The sequence below is a fragment of the Ctenopharyngodon idella genome, chromosome 1, assembly GCF_019924925.1.
Source record: "Ctenopharyngodon idella isolate HZGC_01 chromosome 1, HZGC01, whole genome shotgun sequence".
NCBI classification, from domain to species: domain Eukaryota; kingdom Metazoa; phylum Chordata; class Actinopteri; order Cypriniformes; family Xenocyprididae; genus Ctenopharyngodon; species Ctenopharyngodon idella.
Genome location: NC_067220.1, coordinates 26,015,100 through 26,037,265, shown reverse-complemented (window position 1 = coordinate 26,037,265; position 22,166 = coordinate 26,015,100). Strand labels below are relative to the sequence as shown.

Sequence of the window (22,166 nt, the reverse complement as noted above, 5' to 3'; positions counted from 1 at the left end):
AAATGGAAAAGGTCAAAAGCTAAATGTAGGCTATAAACAAACTATGCCACGGTCCATTTTTCAAAAAACATTTCTCCTGAAAGTTTGAGTTATTATAGTTTGCAAGCATGCGATTATAAACACAACAAGACTGTGGAAAGTGGACTAGGGAGTAGATGAGTTTACCTGTTCGGCTGATCTCTTTTAATGTCCCGACAACCTCTGTAGTCCCATTTAGCCACTTGTTAGCAACGTTTTTTGAGACAAGTAAAAACTTTAATTCAATCAGAAGAGGGAATTACTGATGTATTTTTCGCAGAATAAAACATGAAAATATCTTGAGCTCGTATTCACCACATACCTTATTTCGAGTGTTTAATCAAAAACGCATTCAAAAAAACCTATTGTCCAGGACAATGGAACCAGTTTGGAAGTGCTAAAATGCTAACTCTTCTGGGTTTTGGCCTACAAAAATAGATCAAAAATATGTGGATCGTTGGGTTTGCAATTTCCTTTTCACCAATAAACACGTCATCAGAGAAGAGAAGAGATCTTTCTGCTTAGTGTTTTTAAATCTTCAGTTCAAACTCATTTTTTCGGGCTAGCATACAAGTGAATATTCTGTTTTTTTTTTTTGTTTTGTTTTTTAATACATCTTGTTTCTTAAATTTGTTTTGATGTATGATTCTATTTTTTATTTCAATGTATTTTATTTGTATGTTCTTGTAAAGTGCTTTGAGATGCAACTTTTAAAGGCGCTATATAAAAATAAAGTTTATTATTTGTTATAAAGGGACAGGAAGTTATTTTGATTAAAGATTATGAGGGCACATGAATTAAAAAAAATTATGTGCACAGATAAATCATTTATAAAAAATACTGCAATATTGCATACAAAGATTTGTCAATTTAGATTTTATGGTGACTTTTCCATTCAAATTTGCCTCCTGGTACACAACACCTTCTTATCACAATCAAATCAACAACCAATGGATGAAGTCCCGCCCTTCATTTATTTTTTTATTTTTTGACAAGCTATTTTACTCAAAAATGTGTCACAATACGGAAGTGAAGTCAGTCTTTTTAATGGAATTTAATTCCTTAAAATGAGTTTGTTTTACAACTTTTAGACAAATAATAATAATAATAATAATAATTGGCATTACAGTTGCAGTGTGCAATAGTTCCTATATTTTCTAACATTTCTGTAAAATAAATAATGACAGTCCAACATGCATACATATTTCTTAATTGCTGACTAAATCAGAATATGCACACTCAACTGGATAGTTACAAAGATTGTGCATGGGAAGAGACCAGATGAACAGGTGGTTTTGAAGCCTCATTGCTGAGGTTTAGAGGCTAATATGCTTGTCTTTTTGTACAACAGAATTAAACGGAAATTCTCTTCATTCCTTATTTTGTACACCATGTTCAGTGTCCTTCAAAGCTTTCTGAGCATTGATTATCATTCGACCAATTCATTGGGCCATTAATTGGGTATGTTTCTCAATGAGTACACATAATCCAATGATGAGAGAATATGTACAGGGAATGAGAAAAGGCAAAAGGTCTTTCTCTCTCTCCTTGTTGCTCTTTCTTTTTTATCTCACATGCACAGAAGAGGTGGCATGCACGCTCTTCTCTTTTTACATAACTCCTGCACTTTCCACATCAAAAGGATTACATCATTCCTGTGACATGAAAGGGGAGGGGCATATAGGCTACTAAAGGTGGGGAAGATAAAAATGAAAATTGCAATAATCTCTTTTCACTGTAAGAGTCATTGTATATTTTACATCTGGTATTGCGATCAGGAAATATATAGGACGAGTAACAATAAAGTAATAACTCACAGAAAGATGGAAATAACTGATGGAAATAACATTCTTTTTTTCCCATTATTGTCTACTGTAAATAATGGGAAATAGTTTTTGTGGTTTGCTTTTAGCCTTTGGGCCAATATTGCCTGTTGGCGTTAAGGTAGTCTCAGCCTCAGACGTCACGCCCACAGAGCGTTGGCTGAACGACTGATGCATATGGCACACTTATCTGGAAACACTTCATGAGTATCGAAGTCGTCATCTGGTTGGTTGAATTGTACAGGATGTCCGGGAGAAGTGTGTGTCGCGTTCTTTAATGGTCCGCCTGGAAACAAATGCCGTGACTCCAAACCCCCTCGTAGAAGAAGAATGCCGTTGTGTTCACAACTGTGACAACGATATTTACATATCTTGGGACTGACACATTTATTTGGCGTTTGTGTTCAATAGCAGTGTGGGGAAGTTACTCCGAAAAAAAAATGATCTTTTAAGTATTTTTTAAATTTCTAAGTCCTCTGTAGTGAGACTTTTAAATTCTAGAGACAATAGCATTTACTGTAAAACCTGTGCGTCTTTGTGTGCATCTACATGTGTGCATTTGTTTGTGTTAATGTGTGTGAGTACCTGATATGAGAGTCTCCAATAAACTGCACATCACTGTCAAACTTACAATGGTGGAAAGTTCTTTAATGGAAAGTTTATGTTTTTTGTACTTTTTTACAGTTTTTATTTTCCTGTTCAAAATGCTTTTTGACGTTCAAGCTTCATATCGGATTTGATCTTTTGACACTTGCACACTGCACGATATAGACTTTCCCATTGATTGTTGTCGCGTACTAACCATGCAAACAGGTTTAATATTTATCTATTTCGGGTCCTAATTAGGAGAGGACAAGCATGTTTATCAAGCAGTAAAAACATTTAAATTCTTCTTTATCTATACATATCATAAGCCATAAATACACGCAGTACCATGCATATCTCATATACAATAAGGCGTATACATTTCAGAGGTACCAAAACAAATAGATTACAAAATAATTAGTATTTAAGAGTGTAATTAATATTTTAGATGAATTTCACACACAAAATAGTTTTAAAAATTGTACAAATATGTGTAAACCAAGTAATATAATGTAATTGAATATCAGTAACTGTTATCCAGTTACAGCAATTTACAATTAATTTTTTTATGCTAATGTTTATGCTTATGTAGTCAGTTCAATAGCTTACATATGACAGAAAAAGAACAATTGGCACTGTGAACAATTTATACTGGTTAAATATATATAGACCCCTTTGATTTCTGTAACATATTTATATAGACATACCCTTTTCATATTTAAGTTAAAATTGAAATGAGACATTGAGGGTGCTGGTTCGTACCGATTGGTGTCATTCTTTCTTTCATTTTTTATTTTTTTTTGATCCAGTGTATTTTAAAGGGTACATAACACACACAGTTTCGGCCAATCTCATGTTAATCTTGAGTACCTATAGAGTAGTGTAGCATCCTTCATATCTCCGAAAAGTCTTTAGTTTTATCAGATTTATAAAAGAAAGATATGCTTTACAGAGTCTTTCCGAAAACAGCCGAGCTTCTGGAGGTGTGCCGTGGGCGAAGCTAAAGAGTGACGAGCACACGCAGCTTTTGCGTAGCGAAGCTATCAATGGTCAGCTAAACAAATGTATTAAAACACACGCAATACACCATCACATTATCCCTGGATAACTTTTGATTCATTATACGTTCGTGTTGTTTACATTATATGCGCCGACTGCCAACAAAACAGACATTTGAAGCAGTTTTACTCACCACCTGCGGTTCCGACTCATGACAGGGATCATTATCGCTGTGACTGCTCAATCTTTCAGTTTCAAATGATCTGTAAATCCAGCGTCGAACTGGATAAAACCATAAGCGCCGATCCTGAGGGCTTGAGCAGTCACGGAAAACACGAGATATTCTCCATTCATTTTAATCAATAAAAAAGTGATTGCAACTTTCAGACACGACTTTATCCTTATTTTGATAGTTAATTTAAGGCGGTTTCTATGGTTATTTTAATGACAAATGTTGAGAGCGATGTAATGAGTTAGCACAAATCTCCACTTAATGCTGGGTTCTTTGGGAAGCAAGGTTATCTTTCCCTCACAACCAAAAACACACTTCTTTGGTGACATTGTTGGTTTCGTGGTCTAAAAACAAAGTGATACATTCTTTCTCGAGCAAGTCCTGTGCAGGGCTGCCGATGACTTCCATAAACCGAACGAAGCGCATTGAGGGGCGTGCTCTTGCTCTCGCTCTGGTTGATGTGTGCTCACGCGCTCTTCCGGGAGAAGTGCCCATACAAGGAATTCCACCCTTTATTACGTAATACAGGGCCATACTCGAAAAAAACTTTCAGAAACGTGGGAAATCTGAAGGAGTGTATTTGGCACAGAAATACCCTGTCATACGTCCAACTCGTCTTTTGAAACGTTGGCCATGTTTAGCAAGATAATCCAACTCTTTAACAGTGTAAATAAGTCAGAATGCCCCCCCCTTTCCCCCCAAACATCTCTCTCCTGAGGTATGAGGGCTGTGTGTGTTTGTGCTGTCTGAAGTCTATACACTGGGCTTTTCATTACCCAGTATCAGTTTCCCTGATCTCTGTTCCCATACTACTTCCCACTTTCATTCTTTTCTCTCTGTCTATCTCTTCCTCCATCTCCCCCCATTTAAATTCTCCCTCTCTCTTTCTACTTCAACAGCAGAATACGGTTGTCAGTCCTTTTTCAAAGTATATATTATATGGTTTAATTTACTCACAGTTTGGTTTTAAATAGTGACTGCTGAATTCTATAACTGATCTGCTCTGATCTTTAATTTTCAACATGTCCACATGTTCTGAGAAACAACATTTCGGTTATCCTATCCTGTGTGAACAGAATCATACTGCAAAAGTGTACACACTCTTGTGTTGTTTCATCTGGGGTTCCAGGTACTTCTAGTAGCTCACAGAGCCATTTGTTATCTGTCTTCCAGCGGAGCTGCTATCATGAGGTTTGTAGTCTAAATACGGACAAAAATTGAATTTGAACCATTGAGAGATGTTGTCAGTTAATTGGGATTTTACTTGCACCTGGATTGAACCCATTTACTAAATAACACTGAGTCAATTTTAACACTCTTTCATTACTGTCACTGTGGTTGCAGGTGTTATTCAGAGCTATTGTGACAGTAGAAAGGGGCTTGAGGCTCCTGTGTTGTTAAATAAACAGGACAATTTTTGACCTAGGCTACTCTAATACGGTTCTCAATTTCAAACGCTGATATGTGAGCTTAGCCTTTCTCAAGATTGCAGAGTACTGTGAGCATGTGAGAGTAATCACAGAGAAGGAAGACAACCTCATGTGCCTCTCATTTGGAACAACTCACTCAGGGCATGCTGACAGCCTCCATCTGCCACCACAAACTCACAAGTCTGTTAAGACACTTTTGTGTAAGAGTGTGTGGGCGAGTGCTTTCATAAGCATGTAGAAGTGTGCTTGTGCATTCATGCTTCTGTGTGTTGATATACCTGTGTATGAATAATGGCTTGGGCTTGTGTAAATGTGTATGTGTGTGTTGTGTATAGGTATGAACAACACTAACAGGCAGGTTGGCACAGCATGTCCTGATCCTGCATGATGCCATTCATCCTCCTTTATATGGATCCTGTCCACTCTGCCCACTGGTGCGCAATCTGCTGTTCTCTCATTCTTTCTTCATCATATCTTTATCAGAGAGAGAGAAAACATATGTATTGTGATGCCTTACACTTTATTTATAATTTATGCATTAAACTTTTGTCCAGTTCTAGAGGAATATTTGAAGCCACAATAACAATAAATATTTATTATCCTGCATATAATGAAGATAAGAATCAAACGGAAGTTGCGATAGTCTTCTCTATTGTGATGTATGTCCCAGTGAAACGGCTTCTCAAACAAGAAAAATGTAGGGCGGGTGCTTTTGTCCATCAGAAATTGATTGGATCGTTGGATCATTGTGGTTTGCTTTTGCTATAGTCTCATGTGAGTGACTATTTGTCCCGCCCTTACATTAGGATCCTTCAGAAAGATATACAGAGCTGCAGGTGCTTTATCAGCCAGTAATTCCAGGTTTGAACATCATGTTACTCTTATAGTTAGTTCTTTTGATGATATGGTTATTGTTGATTCATTCACCTGTGAGAGGTCAGAAGTGCTGAAGTTGCTGAAGTGCAAAGTTGTTTAAGTTCAAAATAAGTCATTTTTGAGTTAGGAAATTTTAAATTTTATGAAAATTACAGTATACTCAATATTTCATCAAGTGCTTTTGTCTTTATCATTTTACCTTAAAGGATCAAGAACAGTTAGATTCCTTGGGCCCTATTTTAATGATCTAAGCACATGGTCTAAAGTGCATGGCGCAAGTGCACTTAGGGCATGTCTGAATCCACTTTTGCTAGTTTAAAGATGGGAAAAATGGTCGGCGCACCCGGCGCATGGTCTAAAAGGGTTGTCCCTATTCTCTTAATGAGTAACGGGTGTGTTTTGGGCATAACGTGATATGGGCATAACGTGATATAAACCAATCAGAGTCTCTTCTCCCATTCCCTTTAAAAGCCACGCCATGGCGGATTTGCTATTTACATGGTGGAATTTGCAAGTGGAAAAACTGAACGCTTCTCTAGCGTGGAAACGGATCTGCTTGCGCACGAGCAGACCATCTACGGGAAAAGCCGGATTCCACCAAAGCATTTTTATCTTTATGCACACAATAATAATCTTTTATATTGGAATCCTTTTATTTTTAATATTTGGCATGTTTGTGTGCTGTTGCGTGTCCCTGTGTGTGTAATAAGTAGAGTGTACACACGTTGTGCACCTGCATATAGGCACATATTACTAACGTGCTCTTTAAATAACAAAACAAATACTGCGCGACTTTAGACCAGGTTTTTGTTGGTCAGTGGCGCAGTCTATTTCAGTTGCCTCAAAATAGTAATGTGCCAACAATGCGCCTGAACACACCTCGTTTTCAGACCAGCATGCCCGTGGGCGCACAAATGGGCACAGGACGTGAAAATGTTATCTGCGTCGGGCTGAACTAGCAAAAAACATTTGTGTTGCACCTGGCGCCGCATTGCGATAGGGCCCCTTATGTTATGACCCCTGCTGTGTGTTTCATTGCGAGTTCCACCTCTGCCATCTCTCTTGAAGATGAAAGTAGGCTTCATCTTGGATAGAATCTCTATACAATGGAAAAATATAGAGTGTTCATTGAACTTAATTGAGAAAATCATTTACAATTACAAACCATCTGCCATGCAACAAGAACTAAACAAAAAATAATGCTCACATCTAGTTACAGCCAACGCTCTTAAAAATAAAGGTTCCAAAAATTTTTTTTTTTATTTATTTTTTTTCCAGAAGAACCCATTTTGGGTTACCCAAAGAACCTTGCAGTAAACAGAGAACCATTTTTATCTTAGTGTGAAGAACATTTAAAAAAAAAAAAAACAAACTAAAGAACCTTTTCCAGCATAGAGAATTTGTGGAATGGAAAGGTTCTTCATGGAACCACTGATGAAAGAACCTCTATTCTTACACATATGCTGCATTCATGCCATGTCGTAATTACCGTAAATAAACCTCCTTATGCTTTCGAATCGCACAGGTCAGGTGGAAATCTACAATGGTCAGGTGGTACAGCAGCCACGTGGTACAAGTTGTAGCTTACAGTTGAGTTTACACGTTGTAATTACAAGTTCTACAAGCACCTGAAGGCTTCTACAGTTCAGAAGCGTTACGATAATTATGACATGATGTGAATGCACTGTTAGTTCTTGTTATTAGTATTTTAATTAATTATAGTAATGTGTAATATGTGTAATATGATCCACTGTAAAATAAAGCATCACTGAACAGTACATTTCTTTCTCACCCTGTATGCTCAGGAACAGACAAGCTTGTAGTGTAGGCCTGAGTTTAGAGTGGGTGTGTGCAGTGAGTTATACTTTGATGAAAAGGGCAGAATAGTAAAAATATGTGCCATCTATATGTTTTATGTGTTTGTGTGAATGTTTGTATATGTGTACATGAGCATTTGAGTATGTTAAAAAGGACAGGGGTGAGGTCAAGGCAAACGCTACGCTTGAATTCCTTTAAGGCGTACCTGATGGATGTGAACGGACAGTCAGCTACCGCACATACACACAAAAACACATGCAGAACTGGGTCTAAAACCCACAGCATCAAGCATTGATCAACACAGTCTGTTGGGGCTGAGAGGAGGGGCAACCTTAAAAGCTGTCCACTTAATTATGGCCATTTACTCACTCTAAACACTGTCTGTCTCTCAGCAGGGTCACATAGCAGTCCTACATCACCTCCTCCACACTGATCACGACAAGCTTTACTTACAAATATCACTGCTTAACTATCGTATCTAAACATATTTCTGATCAGTCACTAAAACAAGCTTAATTCAAACTGCATCCCACAAAATAGGTTGGTAGAAGAGTAAATATGTGTGGGAGTTGACACTTTTTTGACAGAGGCTATGCAAATTCCTATAATCCAAATTCCTATAATGCCATTGAAACAGCATTATCATTGGTTACTTAGTGAAGTTTACCTGGATGTTCTTGTGCTTCATTTAAATGCTTCTGGGAAGCTTCTACTTCTAAGTGCATTTGTAATTATGGTATGCCACGCAATCAAGTCAAAATATTGTTCAACATTTTAGGGGTTCTATTATGCTTTTTTTTTTTTTCTTCTTTTTTTTTTTTTAACACACTGGGCCCTATCATACACCTGGTGCAAAGTGGCGCAATGCGGCGCCAGGCGCGACGCAAGTGTTTTTTGCTAGTTTCAGCCCGACGCAGTTATCATTTTCATGTCCTGCGTCACGTTGTTTAAATAGCAAATACATTTGCAAATGCGCCCATTTGTGTGCCCGTGGGCGTACTGGTCTGAAAACAAGGTGTGTTCAGGCTAGTGTTGCCAAGTCCGCAGTTTTCCCATGGAATTGGGCTACTTTTACACCGTTGCCGTGGGTCATTTTTCATGTCCATGGGTTGAAGTGACCCCACATAACATGATATTTAGCCTCTGGAATGCAAATTTTACTAATGCCAATTTTCCCCCCCGGAACGCGATTTTTATTGGGGGACCCCCCCTGAAACGCGATTGGGCTAGTTTTGAGTAGCAGTTGGGCGGATTTTGTTGTGAAAACCTGGCAACCCTGGTTCCGGCGCACTGTTCAGGTGCCTTACTATTTTGAGGCAACTGAAATAGGCTGCACCATTGACCGACTGAAACCTGGTCTAAAGTCAATGGCACAATATTTGATTTGTTATTTAAAGAGCGCGTTAGTAATATGCGCCTATATGCGGGTGCACAACGTGCATACACTCTGCTTATTACACACACAGGGACACGCAGCAGCACACAAACATGCCAAATATTAAAAATAAAAGGATTACAATGTAAAAGATTATTATCGTGTGCATAAAGATAAAAATGCTTTAGTGGAATCCGGCTTTTCCCGTAGATGTAATAACCTCGCACACGAGCAGATCTGTTTCCTCACTACAGAAGCGTTCAGGTTTTCCACTTGCAAATTCTGCCATGTAAATAGCGAATCTGCCATGGCACGAGCGCAACTGGCTTTTAAAGGGAATGGGAGATGAGACTCTGATTGGTTTATTGCACGTTACGCTAAAAATACACCCATTTCTCATTAAGAGAATAGGGACAACACTTTTAGACCATGCCACGGGGTGCACCGACCATTTTTCCCGTCCTTAAACTAGCAAAAGTGGATTTGGACATGCTCTAAGTGCACTTGCGCCATGCGCTTTAGACCATGCGCTTAGATCATTAAAGTAGGGCCAATAGTTTTGTATCTATGTTTTATATCAACACTCTCTTTCCTCATCACAACATGTATGATCTAAAATATAGTTTCTCACTTGTAAATACGACTTTGACTGGTCATTAATGTGATCCGAACACATAAATATGATATTTATGACTACATTTGAATTTTACATTAATACCTGGTTTTATGAAGGATTCTAACTGAAAGGACATGCCATTATTTGTAACCTTGAGCTTAATCTTATTCAGGCTATAAAATGATAGATCTCTTCTCTGGTGCTTAGTTTTAGCATGTGCATCATTCGATCTAAAGCTCTTTAATGCAGTGGGTGAATATACAGGCGTACAGTATATAGTCTTTGCACAGGGCAAATATGGGACATTTTGCCAGTGGCAAACATTAAAGAGAAATGTATAATGAGCCATAAGGGTAGAAAGAGATGGCAGTGCTCCAACAGCTTGAATAGATCGACTGTGTCTCTACCGAAACTGACATTGTGTCAGTGTTTTTCTCGCTTGAGAGAGAATTCTTCTCAGAGTGCACAGAAAATTGGCCTACAAATTAATATGCCACTCCTAAAAAGGAATGGCCTATAGCAGAAATATGCACATGACCCTTTAAATATTCACCAATGTTTAAATAAAGATGTTCGGATTCTTGTTCTACGTTTTTTTTCCCCCCACAGAATTGTGTTGTTAATTAATACGCTTGGGAGGTCAATGCTTCCCCACAAATGCTTAAATATTAAGATTACATTTAACTAAGTTGCAGTGCTGTTTGAAGAGCAGTTGAATCTAGGAAAGCACTCTTTAATACATTACAAAGCATTATCAGGGCCGTAGCTGCCTGTGTGACTTTGTAGGTTAATGAATACAAATAGAATCTCTTTATATATTCCACATTTAGCAGAAAAGGAGACGGAGTGGGAGGGGGTGACCCTAGTGACGAAAGGGTCGTAAAAGGGATAGTTTACTAAAAAAAAATGAAAATCCTGTCATTATTTATTCACCCTTATGTCATTCCAAACCTGTATGAATTTATTTCTTTTGTGCGACACAAAAAAGTTATTTTAAAAAAATGTTTCAGTAATTTTTTTTTTTCATACAATGAAAGCCAGTGGGGTTCAATGTTGTTTTGGACCCAGTGACTTTCATTATTGACAAAAAACAATTAAAATATTGAATGTTCGGAGATGAAAAAAACTCATACAGGTTTGGAATGAAGTATGATTTTTGAATGAAGTATCCCATTAAATGTAACGATTAATAATAGACCAAATCTTGCGATACCCACTGTCTTTTTCCTTCAAGTAATCACAGTTCAGGTCAGGTTTATACACACATACACACACTCTTTCCCCTAGGGTAGAGTATGAGTGGGAAGCGTGTAGAAACCGTGACAGTCAGATGTGGGTGCGCTCAACTGGGTCGTGGGTAGCATGCTGCCATGGCAACCACTTTTCACCAGCCCCCGGGCCAAAAAATTGTGTGTTCATTCTTTCTTTCCTGTCTTCCATCTCTACGTCTCTCTCACTCCCTGTTTCATTTGAGAAAATCTTGCTAAACTCTCTGTCAGAGGATCTACTGTAATGTTCTGAAAAGAGGTTGTGAGGAAAGCGCTCACTCTGATTGCTCATCACTGCAGAACATCTCACAGAGGAGCAACAACCCATTCAGAAGCCCTTTAAAAAGTGTACGCATACAAATGCATGCTTTGTAGTGCAGAGAGCCTTTTGTTTTATCCTGAAACTGTGCAGTGGTTTGCAGTTTTTATCTTTAATTGTAAATCACATTTGCATTTGCATCTTTGGAAATTTCTGGAAAAAGGGTGTAAAACTTATTTACCCTAATGGAATAATTCATGGATTTCATGCGATTGCATGCTCAGAAGAGCTATACTGCATTTAGCAACTTTCTAATAATAAAGTGATTTATTATTTGACCATATAAACATCAAGATTTGGCAAGTTTTACATTTGAAGCCTATCATGTAGGGCCAGTCTTGGTTTTTAACAGCTGTTGCTGCCTTCTAGCTACATGTATAAATTCATATAACAAATTGCAGTCATAGCAGCTGCATCTGGCAGTGGTGTTGCCGCTGAGGTGGGGGTGGACGAAAGCAATTCCAAACCATTACCCATCTAGGTCTGTTCAACTCTTAAAACTCCTGCCTTTCTCTCTCTCTCTCTCTCTCTCTCTGACCTGACTTACCAAATGCAGCAATGCCAAATGCTAAATGAACATTGGTGCTCACTTTTAAGTCATTTAGTGCTGGATGTCAAGCACAGATAAAAGCTTACCTGCTCTATGATCCTGAACTGGGAACTGTCAGCTCTCAGAGCTTCAAACTGTATTTACTAACTGCAGAAATGAACGTGGGTTTTATTACCTTTTCTGGTGTTTTTTTTTTAGTAAATTACAAAACAAATGATGCATATTTTAAAAAGACTTCACAATAAACATTAAGGTATTTCGAAGTGGTCTTTATTTAAATTAAGTAAACTAAATTACACATGGACTAACAAAATGTTTTTAGTTTTATCTTTAGTGAAAGTCTACTTTCATTCATATTATAGCTGGTATAGCATATATCATATGATGAAATTAAGTTTTAAAAATCCTAAAAGTATTTTATTGACCAACATGTTGGCTTATATCTTAAAATATATTAATAAAATTATATTAAGCATGGTAGGTCTTTATAATAAATAATCTTTTTACTTTGTATGAATGTTTTTGTCTTTGGGAAAATAAATATTTTTGATGAATATTAAATCAAAATCTAAGGTTTGAACAAAACCATAAATATAATTTGAGAAAAAGTAATAATTTTGGCCATAACAAATTAGAGTAAGTTGGTCCAAAGTATCAGTTTTTATCATTAAGGAGCTCATCTCCATAGAACGTCATACATAGAACGTGCTACAGTTTTTTGAAGTTACATGTTTGCAATGTTAGTCAAACTCAATAAAATGATATTGTGCAGAGCTTTATGACTTTTATATGAAGTTGCAAAATGTATTTTCTCAGATGCTAAATAGATGAAAGCTGAGTGGAGAGAAGGAGAGCGATGACCTGTGTAATCTTTGCCTTCTAAATTCTATACTAATGAATAGCTCATTGATTTCCTTTATGGCTGCCCTGTTTTGCCTGTCTATGGTCCATTAAAGCTCTTAAACACTGTTGATAAATGGAGAATGGTTCAGGCACTGTCACAGATGCCCACTGGAGGTGCTCAACACAGGCTCCCAAGAAGCTCTGAGTGAGTGGACTTTTTTAGCCCAGTGAATTTTGAAAAGTCAAAAGGTTTTGTAGTTCACTTTATTTGTATTCAGTCTGACCATGTCATACTGAGGCTTCTGTCAGCACAACTAGAGGCTTTAGTGTAGACAGAATTTATCTACAGTGTTAGGCAGCATCTCAACACCTCTGGGTTAACGTCATTAGCTCATTAACATTAATGGGATAGATTTATTATGCAACACGATTGCACAGCTGCTTCTCTCAGAGCTTCATCTCCTCTTTCAGAACTCCCTGGCAAATCAGAAATAAGTTCCTGACCACTTATTTCTGCAGGACCTCCAGGTTTGAACTGACTGTCAAAACAGACCATTTACATTTGTATATTTGATGAGCATGCTCAGGATTATCACTATAGTGTAAATGGTTTTGATATTCTTCTGCAGTGGAATAATCAGTAACAGTGTATGTTGCATACAAAATACAAAGAAGTAAGTCAGTGAACTAAAAACTCTTTTTTTTTTTTTTTGGAAAGAAAAGAAAAGGATTTTGCAGTTTTTTTTTTTGTTTTGTTTTGTTTTTTATGGAGAAAATTTCTAAAGCAATAAGATAGATATCCCAAAGATATTCACATGGCTGCAATTATGAGCTGTTGAGGAGACCAATTGCACTAGGTTGCTATGGAAACACCAGTGGCACATGCAAGAGTGTGCAATTTTACGGTCTTCTTTTTTCCTCTTTGTGTGTGTGTGTGTGTGTGTGTGTATGTGTTTGAAGCTATTTTTAACAAGCATTATATAAGCACTCTAAGTCACAAGCAGCATGTATCTCCCCTTTATCTATTGTCTCTGTTCTTCAGGTTTGCCTGACCTACGACTAACACTACTGGTTTACTTAAGCAGTTAACTCATGGAAAGCATTGAGAATAATAACAAATGTGATTGAAAGAATATTACATTTCCAAATCTTTGGCTGATGCAACTTAAGTTGCTTGTGTAACAGGAAAACAGTGCCATTTATGCCTGAAAGTATCAAGAATTTTTATTTTTTATTAAACTCATTATATTCTTGCTAATGCCCAGTTATGGTGGAAACCATAGACTGTAATGATTGGCTGCAGTAATAAAAGGCTGCAGCCCTTTTTACAAGATACAATATAAGTCTCAGGTGTCCCCAGAATGTGTCTGTGAAGTTTCAGCTCAAAATACCCTATGGATTTTTTATTATACCATATTTCAACTGCCTTTTTTTTGGGGTGGGAGAAAAAATGTGCTGATTTGGTGTGTGTACCTTTAAATGCAAATGAGCTTGTGCTCCCCACCCCCAAGCTCGCGATTCTAATACACTGAGGCATAAATAATACAGGAGAAGCTCACACAGCAAATATAACTCTCAAAATGGATCATTACAAACTGTTTGTGATGCAGCATATCAGATCACGTAGGTATGGCATGTATTTTGTGGATGTTTGCTAACATTCGATTCTGAATGAGTTTGATAGCGTGCTGCACGGCTAACGTGGCTGAAGCTACACACTGTTGGAGAGAATCAGTAAGAATGGAGATGCTTTTATGAATTATACAGACTGCAAACGTTTTCAGGTTAAAAATGAAAATAACAACATGACTCTCCGTGAATACAGCAAGAAACAATGGTAACTTTAGCCTCATTTAACAGTACATTAGCAATGTGCTAACGAAACACATTCAGAAAGAAAATTTGCAAACATCACGAAATATGAAATTGGATCATGAACAGATGGTATCGATCCATGAGAATCAACTTCTGTGCAAATCCTGTGTTTTACTGACCCTCGTGTGTAAAGCAGTCTGGTGTAAAATGACTTGCACATACTGGTATATGAATTTATCTGGAAACATTTTTTTCATAAATAAAATTACACAACTGTGTCTTTAGTGGCTCAGATGCCAGGAGTTTATCGAGACTGTTATGTTTACTATTATAGCCGTTAACAGATCAGTGGTAATATTTACAATGCTGAGACATACAGTGTCAAGAGCTCAGGGATGGTTGTTCTTGAGTGCTGCTATCCTGCAGAGTTTTGCTCCGACCCAACTCACCTTCCTTCACGTAGCTTTAGTAATCCTAAAGACATTCAAGTGTGTATGATCAGGGTTGTAGCTAAACTGTGCAGGACAGCTGCACTCCAGGACCAGTGTTACTGGTACACCATTGTCGCTTGCAAAAACAAAATGGCGGCGCCGTGGGTGGAAACATACAGAATGCAACCATCAAACATACGATGGTCGAATCACGAATGGCGTAAACCAAGGATTTAAATATATACAGAAAACAGGGGAAATAATGAACAACAGGTGAACGTAATTTGCGAACAGAACTCAGTCTAATAGGGACAGGGAATACAATGAAAACGAAACCACAACACAACTAAACATTGACATACACATTGCGGGGTGTCCACAAACCACAGAGGGACAAATATTGAGATGCGCTTCTTTTTGACTTCTCATTGACTTCCAACATATGGACAAAAAACAAACAAAATCTTCTTTTATGTTTCAAACGATGTCATTCAGGTTTAGAACAACATGATGGTGACATCTTTAAAAGGCAAAAGTGTAACAACATAATAGCAGTGAACAGAAATTGAGGAACAAATTTAGCATTTTCAGAGAACAAAAACTTCAGTGAAAACATTATAATTTAATTGAATTAAAAGTAAAATTTAATTCAGTATTTTAATGCTATTAAAATTTAATAGTGATGAATGTTATGCCATGAATGTCACGTGATGACAGATTGTCAAAAATGACAATGAAAAACTTGTATTATATTTTACAATGTAATTTCTTGTTGACAGAATCAGTAAAACATGAGAACACAAATAGGATACAAGTAGCACTATTTCCTAATGTGCTTAAAATAATTTTTCCTTCCTTAAGTCATGTTTCATCCCCAAGCTTAACTGCAGTAGCCATATGTTCTTTTACGACTACTCCTGATCTAGCCAGTCATGGCACACATTAAATTAAATTTCATATTGCTGTCAGATAACTGCTACAATCATCCTCTTCATGTTGAGAAACCATTTTACCTCTCTTTAAATGGTCTATTATGAACGGAGCAGCAGCTGTTGTAGTAGGTAGCAGTGTGGAACAGATGGTTATGCATATTCAGACAAGTTCTGTTCACTGTAAAAATGAATTAGCATCTCTAATGTGAGTGTGTGACAGGAGGGTCAGAAGGCCCATTGATGTCAGGAATGACCCTGCTGGTGTGCTCTTCTATTAGCATGACTTTCCAAGGACTATTCAGTCAAAATCCCTAAAAATCCCAAGTAATCATTAGCTATTTTTTGTACAGTTTTGAACATTTGGAAGCAGTAACAGTAATGTAAACCAAAGTATGACCAACATCTGTAAATGTTTTTGGACATACCATGGTAATATGGTAAACATTCAGTACTATGGTATATATCAAAGTATCATACTAACTATAAAAAGTTCTATGCAAATAAATGAATTATTTATTCATTAAAATATTAACATCTGGTTTACCATCATTAATAAAATAATAAAATGTAGCTTCTCAGGCACACACTCAACACTCTTTTTTGCATACCACAGATGTCTACAGATCATAAGTTGCAGTCCATCTCTTTAGCATGAGACGATGCATTATTCATGCATGTGGGGGAGTTTGAGTTGTGTAATGTCTCTGGAAGAAGATAAATCGACAGAGAACAAAATGAATCAGCAGTGACTTCACTGTACACAGAATCCACTTCAGAAGACATGAATAGATTATGAAATTAGAACATTACATGTTCAGATATTGAAAGGACAGTAGTGGTCGAACGATACATTGCCAAGGCCAATATATCGGCCGACATTTAACATTTTGTAATTATCGGCAGCGGGACTTTTATTTTGACAGTGCTGAGAACGCCAGCGCCTGAGCACACAGCACTCCTGTTCTCCGTCTCTGTTTAACAGTTCTGTCTAATACGTTATTATAGTCTTATAGCATTTTTCCTTTTATATTATTAGTAGTGTTGACTAATAATTTAGATAAATAATTTAGATCGCCCTGCCTTGGTTTCGTCTTGGTCTCAACCTCTCATAGTCTTAGTCTTGTCTTGGTCTCAACATACACCAGTCTTGGTCTTGACTACGTTTACTCCCTTTTTATTCTTTTTTTTTAAAACAATTTCGTTATTTGTGAAAAATACTGTAATAGGAATACAGGATCAAGAAGTTGCCATCTAAATTATAAGTCTGTTTATTTTACAGATTTATTTTTTAATTCATTTTCAAATTATTTTCAATTTAGTAAATATTAAGTAAAATTAATGTAAATTTCATTTGAGTAATTGTTATGTATTTGATTTATGTCGGCCATCCTGCTCTCTAAGATATCGCCGTTGGCTATCAAATAAATCGATATTGGTCGACCACTGAAGGGCAGTGCTTAAGATAGAAAAGAATGACAATTTTCCATGTATTTCCAAAATTATCATCTAAATGTTGTAATTCGAAGGTTCTATAAGAGATCGTTTTTGCTATTTGTCAGAAAGTGCCACTGTAGATACAGATACTAGTATTTTCCAATTTCCATTCAGTTTTGTATAAAATAAATGATTATCAAAATTTTATCTGATCATTGACTATTTAAAAAGAGGAATGCATTTGGAAATGGCTGTAATTAATCTCTTCATCTTACAGTAACAGTCTCACCTCATGTCATATGACGTGAGTGTGAAGATAGCTTGTCATGGATGGCCATCTGATTTCAACTGACATGATTCTGTCACATTGAGGTGTCAAAACATCAAATACATGAACTACACCTCTCTGGTGTCAAAGGCTTTGTCGCTAAAACAATAAAAATATTCTCTGTCTGAAGTATTTCATGTGGTCTCAGAAATCTAATTCTGTATCAATAAGAGTAATACAATGCACTCTCAATATGTTCAGTGTTCAAAAACAATACTTAAAATGTATGCGTGATTAATAACATAAAACAACTTCAAAGTAACATACTAGGAAGTTGCAGTTGCTGGAGCGAATACTGACAAAATCTCTTTTTCTCCTCCTACAGGCTGCTTTGAGTGTTGCATCAAATGTCTGGGTGGTGTCCCCTATGCGTCTTTGGTGGCCACCATCTTGTGCTTTTCAGGCGTGGCTCTGTTCTGCGGCTGTGGGCATGTGGCACTTACGGGCACTGTGACCATGGTGGAAAACCACTTTTCTCGCATCACCTCCGACCATGCTACCCTCGTTGATGTGTAAGTGTGTTTGTATAAATGGCCATGAAAATGCAATTCCATAAATAATGGTAACTCCCCAATGATAGCTGTGTTCATATATTTAGATTGCTACTGTCAGGTGCTTGAGCTGTTATAATTGTTTCATTAAGGGCGTATTTAGAGAGATGAAAGAAAGCAATTCTTGATATTATTTAATGGACCTGAGCTAACATGACCTATCAATGAACAGTTGTATTTCTAATCTTTAAAGGGTTAGTTCATCCAAAAATGAAAATTCTGTCATTAATTACTCACCCTCATGTCGTTCCAAACCCGTAAGACCTTCATTCATATTCGGAACACAAATGAAGATATTTTTAATGAAATCCAAGAGCTTTCTGTCCCTCCATAGACAGCAATTTAATTACCACTGTCAAGGCCCAGAAAGGTACTAAAGGAATCGTTAAAATAGTCCACATGACTACAGTAGTTCAACCTTAATTTTACGAAGCTACGAGAATACTTTTGTGCGCAAAAACAAAACAAAAATAACAACTTTATTCAACAATCTCTTCTCTTCTATGTCAGTCTCCTACACAGTTGACGTGGAAAGCACAGTGCAGCGCTTCCATGTTCTACGTCAGAACGGCGACAAATTATTGGCCGTGTCTTGTGTCAGCATTACACGCATGCGTCGTGCTGCTCACGTGTACAGCGTTGGCCAATACTGAGCCTGCATTCTGACGTAAAACACAGAAGCACTGCACAGTGCTTTCTACGTCAACTGCGTGGTAATTAAATTGCTGTCTATGGAGGAGTCAGAGAGCTCTCGGATTTCATCAGAAATATCTTAATTTGTGTTCCAAAGATGAACGAAGGGTTTGGAACGTTGCAAATGTTAACGTAGCCTGTTAACTGTCAGTGTCCCGGTAGCGGGACACTTGGTGTGCTTTTTATTGCATTTTTTTCCCTATCACAGATTTTAGTAATCATCATAAATTAGATCATTTGAAAGCTTAAACACTCCAAATTCATCCTGTGCAACCCGTTTTGAAATTGGACATTGCTTCACCATGGAAATGGTATTTTAAATGTTTTTAGCAGAATCCATTTTTGTGGTATCAGCTTCAAATTTGGAACATAACTTGGTTAGACATAATATGGTTTTGATTTTCTAGTAATTTTAGAGTCCAAATTATTTTGTAAAATATGTATTTTATATATCAAATAAAAATGTTTAGTTCAGTACGTTTGCTTTACAGTAAATTTATATAGCTTTTTTACACTTTTGAATTTTTGATTTAACTTCTACAAGAATCTGCTGAGTGTCTAATTTAAAAAGAGATCAAACTTTAGGACTGTATCCCAAAGCATTCATGAATCACAAGCATTTAAGTTCAGATCTAAAAGGGTGATGACAGTTAACAGGTTAATGCATTAACCAACGCTAACTAGCACAACTTTATTGTAAAGTGTTACAGTTTATAATTATCTACCTGTTTGAATTCATGTCTATGACTGCTTGTCCATATGTATGAACACAGTGACATGCTCAAGAGTGAGTATGTGGTGAGTAATGACCTCAAGAGTGCCAGCAAATAACTGGCTGTACTTTCTGTTCCATCATGTCATCTTGAGCTTTACTGGGAGCAAATGGCCTTTGATTTCCTGTATACATATTCAGTGTCAGTGGCCCTGTGCTGTATACACTGTACCACTGATAAAATCTGCCAAGAGTACATCTGCAGCCTCCACACCAAAATCCAATTAATCACAGCCAAATTGTTTACAGAGCAGGAACTCTGGAAATTGAGATCTTAAATAAACCATGACTTTATGTTTTGGTATCATTTTATCTAAACTGATCTGTTGTCATGCATGCAAGTTAGAACTAAGGAATTGAAATTGAATAATCTCTGTTTCTCCATATAAATATAAATATTTGATAATGAGAGGATTGTTGCCCACCATAGATCTCTCACATTAGCACATTCACTATAGATAAATGTTTCCTTTGTTATACAGGGTTCAGATTTTGCAGTACATCATCTATGGAATTGCCTGCTTCTTCTTCCTGTATGGCATCATCCTGTTGGCTGAGGGCTTCTACACCACCAGTGCTGTCAAAGAGATGCACAGCGAGTTCAAGACGACTGTGTGTGGACGCTGCATCAGTGCAATGGTAATGCCAGCACGCACATACAAGAATGGACATACAACAAACCTAGGCACATTGGAAAAACATGCTTCTACCTACATTGTTGCAAAACTCTAAAGACATACATACAATTGAGTTTCAGATTCCAGCGTTCCTTGGACAATACTATGTTTTGACCTCAAAACACTTTTGCCATAGTGCATGATATGTAAACTAATACATTTTGATATTTGCATAACTTAAAGGGTTAGTTCACCCAAAAATGAAAATTATGTAATTTATTACTCACCCTCATGTCGTTCCACACCCGTAAGACCTTTGTTCATCTTCGGACCACAAATTAAGATATTTTTGATAAAATCCGATGGCTCAGTAAGGCCTGCATCGCCAGCAATAACGCTCCCTTTTTCAATGCCCAGAAAGCTACTAAAAACATATTTAAAACAGTTAATGTGACTACAGTTGTTCATCCTTAATATTATAAAGCAACGAGAATACTTTGTGCACCAAAAATAACGAAATAGCAACTTTATTCAACAATATCTAGTGATGGGCGATTTCAAAACACTTCATGAAGCTTCAAAGCTTTACGAATCTTTTGTTTCAAATCAGTGGTTCGGAGCGTGTATCAAACTGCCAGTCATGTGAACTATTGAAGTTTCAAAACACTTATGATGCAACGAAGCCTCGTTTACTGAAATCATGTGATTTTGGCGCCCTGAACCACTGATTCGAAACAAAAGATTCGTAAAGCTTCAAAGCTTCATGAAGCAGTGTTTTGAAATAGCCCATCACTAGATATTGTGGAATAATTCACTATTTTGTTCTTTTTGGTGCACAAAAAGTATTCTCGTCACTTTATAATATTAAGGTTAAACAACTGTAGTCACGTGAACTGATTTAAATATGTTTTTAGTAGCTTTATGGGCATTGAAAAAGGGAGTGTTATTGCTGGCGATGCAGGCATCACTGAGGCATCAGATTTTATCAAAAATATCTTAATTTGTATTCCGAAGATGAACAAAGGTCTTATGGGTGTGGAACGACATGAGGGTGAGTAATTAATGACATAATTTTCATTTTTGGGTGAACTAACCCTTTAACCAGCCCTACATAGCTTAGGGTAGAACATGATAGAGCATTAACCTTTTAGTGCCACTCACCAGACAGTAAATTTCCAAACTGCTGTGATGCATACAACAACCAGTGTATTACAGTGCTGCCGGATTCACGTCATCGGTTTCAGATAAAACTGAATGCACATTTAGCGCCACTCACCAGACATTTCACTTTGTAAAATTGAATCATTTCACTTTGTGTAATGTGTCATGAAACGTGCAAGAAGCAACATAATATCATTTGGTGGAAATGTTGCCACAGGCATGATTTTCCAATGAGCGTGGGTTGGCAAATACGCTTTACATGAATATATACAGTACGAGCTCATTCAAATGCACTTATTCCCCCCCATAAACAATATCTTGAGGACAGATCTGGCGTGATCAGTGCAATATACCTGAATTCCTATAATTGCTGCAGATGTCCAGTAAGATCCATCTTTAAAACCTTTAGGCCCTGTATGAATGTGTCTTTGTATGTATGTCTTCGCTTGTGATGTTTTTTAAGCTGAGAATCATGTGTATGTTCACATGAGTGATTGTGATAATCTAGTGGCAGCACATCCAAGGTGATTCAGTGGTAAATAGGTCATCGTTCTGGTCACATTCATACTGTATACCCTGCAGGATTTAAACAGGATCAAAACTATGAGATTATTCTGGTATATATGGATATTGAGTGGATATTTAGCATGAGGGGCTAACTGCAAAAACCTGAACAAGAC

The 22,166-nt window shown here is 37.1% G+C and overlaps 1 protein-coding gene across 4 annotated transcripts in view; it reads left to right on the top strand.

Moving 5' to 3' along the window:
• Positions 1–22,166, top strand: part of gpm6ba (glycoprotein M6Ba) — a 47,664-nt gene that overhangs the window by 18,942 nt on the left and 6,556 nt on the right. For all 4 annotated transcript variants that reach the window (XM_051899674.1, XM_051899694.1, XM_051899665.1 and 1 more), the window contains exons 2-3: positions 18,018–18,204; positions 20,191–20,347. In XM_051899674.1, the coding sequence (XP_051755634.1) occupies positions 18,018–18,204; positions 20,191–20,347 (344 nt within the window). The remainder of the gene's footprint in view (positions 1–18,017; positions 18,205–20,190; positions 20,348–22,166) is intronic.